At 54.6% G+C, this 12,030-nt stretch overlaps 1 protein-coding gene across 1 annotated transcript; it reads left to right on the forward strand.

Moving 5' to 3' along the window:
* The first annotated feature begins 818 nt into the window (after window positions 1-818).
* Window positions 819-5,760, forward strand: LOC123368246 (galanin receptor 2a-like). The gene is made up of 4 exons (XM_045012868.1): window positions 819-887; window positions 1,795-1,944; window positions 2,158-2,267; window positions 3,789-5,760. The coding sequence occupies exon 4, from the start codon at window positions 3,849-3,851 to the stop codon at window positions 4,866-4,868; it is 1,020 nt and encodes a 339-aa protein (XP_044868803.1). The 5' UTR covers window positions 819-887; window positions 1,795-1,944; window positions 2,158-2,267; window positions 3,789-3,848; the 3' UTR covers window positions 4,869-5,760.
* The last annotated feature ends 6,270 nt before the right edge of the window (window positions 5,761-12,030 follow it).

Genomic DNA, 12,030 nt, shown 5'->3' on the forward strand with positions numbered 1-12,030 from the left:
CCTGCACTGCGTGGCTGCAATTTGTGACGGATCTCCCTGCTTAGGCTGTGGTTGTTTTAAACTTAGAAATATCAAATCTTGTCCCTGCTCCTGCTGGAGATCTGCTTGGAGTAGCAGAGAGCTGGAGCTCAGCTTCCTCGGCTCTCCACTGCAGGGGGATGCTGAATCCTTTATAAAGGGCTCTCTTCCCAGGTGGCCGGAGTTTGGATTGAACACTGTTAATACTGGAGTGTTAAACAGCCTGATTAAAAATCCCATCTTTCCACTGCTCTGGCTCTAGCCCCATGCAATGTCCTGATCTTGCTAGTTCTCCTGTTCTCTGAGGGGTCCTCCAGCAAAACAACAGGGGAGAAAGTGATCAGATTGTTTGATTTGTTCTGTTTTTAGTGCGTTAAAAAAGCAAGAATAACCTTTCCCTTCACTTAATAAAGTTGCTCTTTATACATAAGAAAGAAGTGCCAAAAAAATAATGCTGCCATTTAACACAAAAGTCCTTCCCACTGTTGTGGTAGCAGCAGGGGTGAATCCAGAGCCAGCAGTCCTGGCTCCCATCCTGGCACTGGGAGAGGAGTATTGTCTAGTGGTTGGATCAGGGAAAATGGGAGTTTAGACTGCTGGGTTCTGCCCTGACTCACTGTGTGAACTTGGGGAAATTAACTTCCCCTTTGTCTCCATTTCCTCATCTTTAAGAGGGGCAGAATATCTCCCATCTGGGGATGCTTAGGTGGTCTGTGTTTATAAAATGCTTTGAGACCTGCAGGTGGAGAGCTCTACAGAAGGGCAAAGTATGTGGAACAACTTCCAAAAGTACACGTGATCGACCTGTAAAAGGCAGTGCTGTGATGACAGGACAAATACTCACCAGCCATGGACTTACCAGGACTCCGGTATGCCAACATGGACCATTATTAGTCACCTGACTGAGCCCAGCTCTTGCATCAGATTTTTGAGGTGCATGTCCCTGCATGAAGGGAAGCTATTAGAAATCCCTGCTCTTCCTTTAAATAAGCTAAGCTCTGTCCCAATCCCCTGTGGCAATAGTTGGGCCCAGTTCCCATCTGGCCCAAGCAGGTGGAGCTGGTGTGAAGTCAATGGAGTTGTAGCTGCTTAGGCCAGGTCTCTCTCAAATTCCCTCGTGTTAGAGTTTGGATTCAGCACCTGCTGGGTCCTGTTGAAGGGCAGTGATCTGCTAGAGCAAACATTTATGAATCTGCTTCACATTTGGAAAGGAGTGGGTGCATTCAGTCTGAACGAGCTTCCTTCTACAGCAGGGAAAATAACAGAGCAGGAAAGTCATAGAATCTCAGGGTTGGAAGGGACCGCAGGAGGTCATCTAGTCCAACCTGCTGCTCAAAGCAGGACCAATCCCCAGGCAGATTTTTGCCCAAGATCCCTAAATGGCTCCCTCAAGGATTGAGCTCACAACTCTGGGTTTAGCAGGCCAATGCTCAAACCACTGAGCTATTGCTCCCCCTGTAAGTCTTTGGGGCGAGTGCAGTGTGTGTGACATGTTCTGTAAGCACAGCTCCGGGAAAGCTCGCAGTATCAAAGCCCAGGATGCAGACCACAGTTGTGGTAGTCAGAGCACTGAGTGAATAACTGACTTTTTGGTTCAGTAGCCAAAATTAAAATAATAATAATAATAAATAAATAAAATAAAGGGGTGGGGGGGTGAAACTATTCCCCAGATTTGCCCTGGATTTATGAAAAATACATTTTTTAGCAATATTTCTGTTCACTGAAAATTTGTTACCCGGCTTCACTGTGTGCCTCATGTAGTTCCTTCCCCATCAGCCCCCAGTGTCCTCTGGAACAGCGAGTGCTGTGAGTCAGGCTGGACTGGGGGTTCCAGTCTCGATCCAAACTCCCCAGAAGCTCAGCGATGGCTGGATCCAGGGCGTCGATTTCAGCCTGCTTCTCGGTTATTTGGAACAAGTGGCAGAAGTAAGCAGAGTCCCCTTGCTCACCCCAGTTCGCAGGTGGTTTCTCCACCAGGCTGACTGATGGCCGTCTGTGCCTTGTGGCTGATCTCTGCGCTGGAGCAGGTTGCCTGTTTGCTCAGCCGGAGGGACTGTGATGGGCAGCCCTGGGCAGAGCAGGGGTGTTGCCGCCTCCTGAGGTTTTTCTGGCTGGAGTTTATAAATTGTCTCTCATTAGTCAGCAGGGGTTTGCTCGGGAAAGTGACAAGGTCAAGACAAGAGCAGCTGCCTGGCACTGCAGCTTCATCCAGCTGTTCCCTGCAAGGGGCACCCACGCGCATTGGAGAGGTGAGTCCTTTTGGCTTGGACACATCACGGGCTCCCAGCTTACAGGCCAGGGAGCCAGGAACCTCTCTGCACTGCAGAAGGAGACGCACACAGAGGAGCGGGTTCGTAGAGCTGCATTTCAAATACAGGAAGGATGGGGTGTGTCGGGAACTTGGACATCGGGCCTGCTCCTGCACCACGGAAGTTCAGTTCCTGACTTCGGTGGGAGCAGGATCGGGCCCATCGGGCGAGTCCAACGTGTAGTGCAGGAGAACGAGTGTCTGGACTCATGCAAAGCGTGATTCCAATGAAACTTGGGGGAATCTTCCCGGTGACCAAACGAGAAGCTACCTTCTAACTAGAGCAGCACAGGAAACGCAGCGTCAGTTCCTAGCTCACTGGCCAAACCAAACCCCCGTTCTGAGGGAAGTTTCCTGCTCCCTCTCTGTTGCTCTCTCTGGGTGAGCAAACAGCCTGCCCGTGAGAGGGTGCTGGAGTTCGGGGAGCCTGTCTGCCCTTCAGAAACAGCCACATGTGGAGGTTAGCGGGGAGAAATAACCAACAACAGGGTTGGTATTGGACAAGGCCCAGGCAAACCGGCCCTGCTCCAAAGAGCTTGCTAGGTGCTTTTCCGAGCGCAGCAGAACCTGAGGCGCTCTGGCCTCCTAGACACCCAGCTAGAGCCTCTGTCCCTCAGCCGTGGACACTGGGCTCCTGCACATTCTCCCACTTTCCTGACGTGCTTTGAGCATTTTATTCTCCAGCAGTGCCTGGCTCTCCCAAGGCTGCTCCCCGACCCCCCAGTACGTTTCTCTAGTGGTGCGGTCAGACTCACTCTAATTAAATCCACCTCTTTGAAATTATTTGGCTGCTCCTGCCTTTACTGGGCTCTTAGTGCTACGAATCCACCACTGGCCTCAAACTACAGCTCCCGGGGTGTCAGCCGAGGCTGTCTTGCTCGCTAGCTAAGCAGGAGCCTGGGGTGCCTGGGTTCTGTTCCCTAAGCAGTCACAGATCCCTGCTAGAGAAACCTCTGCGGGGTTAGTATTTGCTCTGGCATCCTACAGGGCTTTCCCATCAGGGAGCTTTGTTCCCTCTGTGTCTGGATTTCTAGTGGTTTTGTCCCCAGGAAGCTGGAAGTTTTGTTTCTGAGGGTCAGAATTTCTCAGGCTGTCTGGTGAATTTGTTACTCATCCCGCTTCCACGCACCAAACCTCCGTATTTTCCTCTTGGGGAGCCGTGCTTCTGACCATTCTCCGAGGGCTGGACCCTTAGCACTGCTGCTTTCTCTGAGGCCTGGTCTACACTACAGATGTGTAGTGGTATAACCACATCGCTCAGGGGTGTGAAAAATCCTCCTCCCTGAGTGATAGTAATACTGACCTCACCCCAGCGTAGACAGCTCCCTGTCAACGGGAGAGTAGCAGCGTCTTCACAAACGTGCTACAGCAGCGCAGTTGCACCAGTACCGCCGCCGTGCTGGCCGTGAAGACAAGCCCGTAGGTGCTGAATGCCAAGCTAACTTTGCCCTTTGATTTCCAGAACAGAGCGACAGGGCCAGCTGCAGCCGAGCTCCGCTTGACAAGGCACGTCAGCGTTGCTATGACCTTCAACTCCAGTGCAGGGAACAGCTCCAGCTCTGTGCTGAGTGACCTCTTCCTCCTCCAATCCAGGAGGCTCTTTGCTTCCATCTACTTTCTCATTTTCCTGCTGGGCATGCCTGGGAATGTCCTGCTGCTCCTGGTCCTGATCCCAGACCTCATGAGGACTGGTGCCAGCCATGTCTCCCGCCTGACCGGGCCCCTGCTGGTCAATATTGCTCTCCTGGACCTCCTCTTCTTCCTCTATGTCGTCCCGGTGATGTTTGGCAACGTGCTCTTCAAGGGCTGGCCCTTGGGCTACGTGGTGTGCGTCACCTACAACAGCCTATCCCTCTCCATCATCTTTGCCGATTTCTACAGCCTGCTGGCAGTCTCCCTGCTGCGCTACGTGGCTGTGATCCACCCCACGCGCACCATGGCTGTGTCCCAGAGGCTCATCGCCTGGGCCTGTGTGTTTATATGGACGCTTGGCTTTCTCTTCTCCATCCCCTTATGGATTCACTACACAACAGTGGAGGTGGAGGGGGAGACGTACTGCGTGAACCAAATGCCCAAGCAGCAATTGGCTCTTTACTTCAGGCTCCTGGGGGGCTTGGCGTTTCTCCCCCCCATGCTACTGATGATCCTCTGCTACTCCAGCATCATCTTCACTCTGTGGGTTAGAAGGGGGCTGGCCGTCCACACGGCCTCCAGCCTCCAGGTTAACAGGCGTGCCACGGTCATGGCTCTGGTCACCGTGGTGACCTTTGTGGTTATGTGGGTGCCCTACTGGCTGGTGGTTTTCCTCACGAAGGATGATGAGTTGCTCACCACAGGCCCCATATATTTGGCGTCCAACCTGACCACCTTGCTGGCCTATGCCAACCGCTGCGTCAACCCCATCATCTGCTTCAGCCTCTCCAGCCAATGTCAGGCTGGGCTGAGGAAGCTTGTGAGGCGGACGGGGTGCTGCCTCGAGCCAGGGTGCTCCAAGGACCCGGTCAGGATGGAAGCTGTGGGTGGCGAGGGAGGAGCACTGTAGGGGCTGATGGGGCTGGGCGGAGCTGGGATGAGGAAGGCATGGAGAAGGTCTGACGCTCTCCATCCTGGTTACGTGTGACCATGCCCGTTCCGGGCTGATCCCGGTCCTTTTCTCATGGGCCTGGGCCACACATAGAGGGGATGAGCTGGGCCTCATCACTCAAGCATGAGCCTCTATTGCCTGTAGAGCAAGAGGTCCCAAGTTCAGTCCCCATGGCTGCTGGGTGTGCAATATTGCATGCGCCTGATTAGCTCTTCAGCCCCTGTCCCGGGGCAGGGGCACCCCAGACTGGGCCATTCCCAAAGGGCTCCGTAGACACCCAGACTCCCAGAGGCGGTGAAGAAGCCAGCAGGGTGGGCAGCCTGACTGGCTGAGAACCAAGCACATCCCATTGCATGGGGTAAGCTGCTGCCTCAACCTTGCTTGGCTGTCTTGGTTCTAGACAGGAAGCTCCATGGGGCCGCAGCGGTGATATTGTCACGGGTTTGTACATCCCCAGGCATGCGGGCCCAGCCCGGCTTGACCAGAGGAGAGGGGCTGGATGCAGCACTAGGTGATGGGCTCTCTGGGCTGCGTGCTGCAGGAGCTCAGCCGCCAATTGTCACAGTCCTGGCAGGCCTTAAAATCTGATTCTTTAGGCATTATTGCAACATGGCGTTAGCAATAAATCAGGGGCCTGGCCCTGCCCTCACAGGGGGGGCTGTATCATCTGGTCCTTAGCACGTGTTACGTTAGCACCCAGGAGCCCCGTGTGCCAGGCCCAGTTCGAGTGCACAACACACCGTCAGCTCTTTGGGGTAGGCGCTAGCGAGGTAAACTAGTAGCTCCCCCAGCCTGCCGTTCCCCACACTCACTCGGCTCCGCTTTGACAAGAATTTTGGTCTCTGTTATGTGCCCCTAATACTCTAGCAGCTTCATTACAAAATGTGAATAAAAACGAGTGAGTGACAAGACTGTTCCCTTGTCCAGTTTGTTGGGCGGGTGGGGTGACGCTGGGTTCCTGGAGGCCAACGGGCAGAGCTCTGCGAGAAGTATCAGCCACAGGGGACCTGGCCTCTGTCTGTTTGCTAGCTCTTGGGTATGATTGCTTTCAATATCATTTAGGGGGTAGATTAGTGTTAATTTATTATAGTCGCACCCACCAGCCCCACTTGAGAGCGAGACCCCAGTGTGCAAGGTGCTATACGTATGTGCACACATAGCTTTGTCAACGCCAATGTTTGTGATTTAGCTCTACCAGTGTAGTTAGATCTACACCCCCCGCCGTGGATATAATCAGAGCAGGAGAAAGGTGGCTATGCCAGTATAACTATTCCTGTAAGGCAGCGGTTCTCTAATGGTGGGTTGGGACCCTAAAGTGGGTTGCGACCCGGTTTTAATGGGGTCAGCAGGGCTGGTTTAGAGTTTCTGGGGCCCAGAGCCAAAGCTGAAGCTCAAGCCCCATTGCCTGAGGGCTTCAGGCCTGGGCGGTGGGACCATAGGGGCCGAGTCCTTGGGTGCTCCAGGGCTGGTGAGAAAAATTAGCGGGTCCTTAGCACCCATTGGCAGCCAAGCTCCCCCCTCCCCTGCCCCCCAGCGCCTCTCACCTGCCAGCAGCCCTGCTGACCAACTCCTCCTCCTCCCTCCCTGGGCCTCTCACCCACCGCAAACAGCTGTTTGGCGGCACGTACAACACTCCGGGAGGGAGGGGAAGGAGCGGGGACAGGCTGTGCTCGGGGAGGAGGTGAGTAAGGGGCGGGGGCAGGGGTGTGGAGTGGGGGTGGTGTCTGAGGCAGAGCGGGGGGGGGTCAAGCACCCCCCAGCTGGAGGGAAAGTCGGCACCTATGGGTGGGGCTCAGGTTACAGGTCCTCTACCTGGGGCTGAAGCCTTTGGGGTGGCAGGGCTTGGGTGGGCTGAAGCTTCAGTCCCTCCTCCTGGGGCCATGTAGTAATTTTGGTTGTCAGAAGGGGGTTGGGGTGCACTGACGTTTGGGAATAAGCTATATCAGCTCTCTCCTCTTGGCTGGGGTACAGCAACCCGCCACACCTGGGCAGGAAGTCTTTAGCGCTGACGAAACTCCAGCTAGTCAAGAAAGGTGCAGCACGTCTGCTCAGCACCACAGGCTCCCGTGAGCACATCTCAACCATCCTACATTCTCTACCCCGGCGTCCCAGAGAACAGGCCTCTGCCCTTCTCTGCACGGGGCTCTGTGGCCTGGGCCCAGGTAGCTCTAAGGGCCTGAACTCTGTGATGACGACCATGGTCGATTAGAGGATCACAATGGTCCTGTCTGACCTGGGAATCTCTGAGCTCTGCTGCTCCGGCCCAGTGCAATGCTCCGCAGGCCGGCAAAGAGGTTTGGGGGGCTGGTGCCCTGTGATATGTGGGACAGAGTGGATCATCTGGTGGTTCCCTCTGGCCTTAAACTTGAATCTGTCTCTCTGTAGGAGACACAATTTCCTCGGAGGCCAGTCCCAGGCTGTGGCACGAACCCCCAGGAGTGAAGGGCCATCCCAAACCTCCCCACCTTCCGATCCAAGTGTGAGGCACAGTTCTCTGACCTGCCACCTCTGCTCTAGCTTCATGTTACTGTGGCTATTTAAAAACAGAATAACCCCCTCCTAAAATCCCCCCAAAACACGACCCCACAGCTTGTGCTGCCCCAGGGGGTGGATCAGAGCGCGAACTGTGTGATAGATGTGGGCCACGTTGCTCAGACACTCCAGTGATGAGCATGGTGTGAGAACTAGCATAAAACAGAATATCCTGGTAAAAGGTAGCTCTGTGCCATTTAACTGTATATAGCCGCCAGCCAAACTGGTGCCATTGGTACAAAGTCTGCAGGTGGGGCAGGCCCTGGTATGAGAGACAGGCCCTGCCCCAAAGCGTGTATGACATAAATCAGTGAGATAGGTCAGTTCTACATGGCAGCGTTTTGTCAGCGTAGCTGTGGGTCAGGACTGTGAAAACATCATGCCCCCTAAGTGACATACCTGCACTGGCAAAATCCCCATGTAGACACAGCGTATACCAGCTTATACCTTTGGACAGGCTAGCTTATGTCGTTTGGAGAGGTAGTGTAATTATACTGGTGAAAGAACTCCTGCGCTAGCCTACACTGCATCTTTGTTAGGGTGTCATTATGTACCAGCAAAGTCTTTGTAGACTAGGTCAGAGCATGAGAGGGGAAACTGAGGTACAGGTGGGGGGTGTGACTTGCCCAAAGTCATCCAGCAGGCCCACGACAGATCCAGGAAGAGACCCCAGGTTTCCTGACCTAGGTGCCATGCCCCAGCCACTGAGCCATGCTGCCTGTTTGGGGAGTTCTTGAAATGCTATAATGTACGCTAAGATTGCTGCGTTTTATGGCATGCAGGTGGAATAGCTGGCTATTAGTCTGTTTCTATATGCATCTGATTTTACCCTGAGATTCTCCTGTGGCGCTCAGGTGGTATCCCAGACAGTGTATTGCTTCACCTACATGGTGAATCAGCTGTTTGTTCCCCGGGAGGGAATTCAGCAGCACTGGCCTCCGGAGGGAACGTTAAAGGTGCTGCTGTTCCCCGGTGGGGTGGAAGGCGGGAGATGCTGGCTCCTGGAACACTAGGTGTGAATGAGCTCAGTGATAATGAGGTCCCATTGGGAAGCAAAGGGGGGTTGCTGGGCTGGAAGATGCGCCTGTCTTCTCCAAAGAACTCGCCCAGTAAGATTCCGTGTCTATTGCCAGCAGCAGCATGGTGGGCTGAGCGCACTTGCTGTGGTTCCCCAGGCCTGTGATGTGACTAAACCTGCTCTGCAGTTAGGTCCTGTTCCTGCCAGGCGCTGAGCACTCCCACGCCGCTCATGCTGACCTGCAGGACGGAGCCCAGGCTGCAGGCAGAGAGCTGAGCATGTCGTTGGTCTCTGGTGCTAATCAGTGTAACTCGTGGCCGCAGCCGTGCACCCCTCAGCTTTGTTTGATGACAAGTCCCAGAGCAAGAGAACATTAAGCTGCTGCAGCCTGGCTTTCATCATTCTTGGTCCTCTTGGGTGCTTGTTCCAGATTGTCCCTTACCCTGCAATAATGAGGCGTGTGTTACGGCAGTGCCCTCAGCTGAAATCAGGGCCTCGGTGCTGTACGTGTGCATAGTGAGAGAGGGACTCTTGGCTCTTTTATTTTTAAAACACTCATGCACACTTGCTTTTTAACATGATGCTGCCCCACCAGCCCTGGTGCAGCATTCAGCTCTGTGCAAGCCATTCCCGGCCCACGGCTCACTCCTTCTGAAGGACTGATGGTTTTCTCCATGTGTGGCAGATCGGGAGTGTCCTGGCTCAAGGTGTCGTGTGGGGTGCACAGACGTGGCTCTCCCCAGTCACAGGTGTTTGGCTCTTGACGTTTGTCTGGTGGCCTGAGAAAGTAGGACTGATAGTGCTGAATCCCCCGAAACTCACTGGTAATAGGAGATATAGCAATCTCCTAGAACTGGAAGGGACCTTGGAAGGTCATTGAGTCCAGCCCCCTGCCTTCACTAGCAGGACCAATTTTTTGCCCCAGATCCCTAAGTGGCCACTTCAAGGATTGAACTCACAACCCTGGGTTTAGCAGGCCAATACTCAAACCACTGAGCTATCCTGAGCTTTGACCCCAGTTCTTCTGTAGTACAGGAACACAGAGCAACTGAGTGCAGAGTGCTGCTGTAGCTGCCCGTCCTGCTGATGCTGCCTCCTGGAAACCATCCCCCAGCACCTAGATCCCTTCTCTTCTGGTTGGGCCCCAGCACAGTCATGGCAAAACTCCTGCTGACTTGACTAGGAGCAGGCCTGGGCCCTTGGTTTCTGATCTAATGTCTAGGGATGTATGAAAATAGGAGCAGTGGGCGTCCTGAGTTCCAGCTGCTTGCGCTGGTGATGGCATGGTCCTAATCTTCCATGGAAAGTCAAAGGAACAGTCCCAAGAGTGAAATGTCTGCAAGCTGCATGGAAATTTAAAAAAACCCATCATAATAGAGGCTCAAATTAAATGTATATCCCCAATTAAAAAGAATAGTAAGAGGACCAAAAAACTGCCACCTTGACTAAACCACAGAATAAAAGAAGCAGTGTGAGGCAAAAAGGCATCCTTTAAAATTGGAAGTGAGGAAAATAGAAAGGAGCATAAGCTCTGGCCAGTCAAGTGTAGAAGTATAATTAGGCAGGCCAAAAAAGAATCCACAGAGCAAGTAATAAAAGACTCAAAATCTAACAGCAATTTTTTTTTTAAAGTACATCAGAAGCAGGAAGCCTACCACTCAGTGGGGTCATTGGATGATCAAGATGCTAAAGGAGCACTCAAGGAAGACAAGGGCATTGCAGAAAAACTATATTAATTCTTTGTATCGGTCTTCATGGCTGAGGATGGGAGGGAGATTCCACACCTGAGCCATTCTTTTTAGGTGACAGATCTGAGGAACTGTCCCAGATTGAGGGGATAAATTAAACAGTAATATGTCACCAGGCCCAGATGGGATTCACCCAAGAGTTCTGAAGGAACTCAAATATGAAATTGCAGAAGTACTAGTTGTAGTATGCATGGGAAAAAAATAGAGGGTGCTCAGCACCCACTGGTGGGCCCCGCCAATCAGCTCCTCCCTCTGCCCCCAGCACCTCCCGCCCACCATGATCAGCTGTTCAGCAGCATGCAGGAGGCACTGGGGGGAGGAGCAGGGGCAGGAAGAGGCAGAGCAAAGGCAGGGTGCACTCGGGGGTGGGGTGGGGCGAGAAGAGGTGGGGCAGGGGTGGAACCTTGGGGGAAGGGGTCGGGGTGAAAGTAACTGAGGACACTTACCGGTACAGGGGGTGGCTCTGGCCCCCAGATGGGGCGGGGCCTCAGGCAGAAGGGACGGGGCTAAGGGGTCAGCATCTCCCAGCCAGCCCTTGGCCCGTGCCACCCAGGGCTCCCGGGTTGATTTAAAGGGCCTGGAGCTCCGGATGCCCTTTTAAATCGCCGGCCCCAGGGCAGCTGCTCCCTTTGCACCCGCACTATCTGTCAGCGGCCGGGAGGGGGCGGGGGGGCAAAAGGGGCAGGGACGTTAAAGCGCTGCAGTGTCCTTTGCTGCGGCAGCGCTTTAATGTGGGCTGGGTGTGGGCCAGTGCGGTACCGGCCCGTACCGGCTCACTTTCACCCCTGGAAGGGGTGGAGTGGGGGCAGGGCCTGGGGCAGAGCGGGGCTCGAGCAGCCCCTGGAAACTCAGAAAGTTGGTGCCTCTGGCTCGGTGCCTCTGGCTCTGTGAGCTCTTCAGGCTGAGGAATGTCAAAGCTCCCTGGAGCATTGAAGGGGTGGAGGGTGCTCATGCCTGCTGGGCAGCCTTCAAAACCATGACCAGAGAGGTCATGGTGGGCATTGTGGGATACTAGGGGAGGCCAGTTGTGTTGACATAACGAACGGCAGCGTCTACATTGGCACTTTGTCTACAAAACTTTTGCGCAAAAAGCCCTATGTCTCCCTTCAAGGTAGGGTTGCCAGGTGTCCAGTTTTTGACTGGAACGTCCGGTCACAAAGGGAACCTGGCAGGATCCTTTCGGCACAGCTGACCGGACGCTAAAAGTCTGGTTGGCCGCAGTAACCAGCCTCTGCCACTGGGGGTGGGAGGAACGGCAGCGGCGGCTGGAGTCCCATGGAGGAGCTGCTCTGTGCTCAGCTGCTGACACCTGACAGAGCAGTGGCTGGCTTCCGGACGGGCTCCAAGAGGTCGGTGCCGCCACCCGGAGGGAATCCTGTCCCCAACTGCCCCAACCCTGCCCCCTTGCTACAGGGACCGACCCCTCCCTGCCCCTTGCTCCGGGGATGACTCTCCCCTCCACCCTGCTGTGCCCTGATTGGGCAGGCTCCGCGTTGGCTCCTCCCAGCCTGGCTCTGCAGGCAGAGGTGAGTCCCGGGAGAGGGGAGTGACGGGGGGAGGTATGGAGAGTGAGCTAGGGGGAGAGAAGTGAGCGGGGATGGGACCTCGTGGGAAGAGGCGGGGTTGGGGCAGGGCCTCAGGGGAAGAGGCGGGACAGGGAAGGGTGTTTGTTTTTCAGCAATTAGAAAGTTGGAAACCCTAGCATGGTGGACACCTCAGCCTTGCGTTACCTGGCCATGGGCAGTCTCCTCCACTCGCCGCCAAAGACGCCTGCTGCCCAGCTTCATGTGCCTCATGGGCTTTGCGCTCTCCATTCCCAGCT

The sequence above is a fragment of the Mauremys mutica genome, chromosome 4 (assembly GCF_020497125.1).
Source record: "Mauremys mutica isolate MM-2020 ecotype Southern chromosome 4, ASM2049712v1, whole genome shotgun sequence".
In the NCBI taxonomy this organism is placed as follows: domain Eukaryota; kingdom Metazoa; phylum Chordata; order Testudines; family Geoemydidae; genus Mauremys; species Mauremys mutica.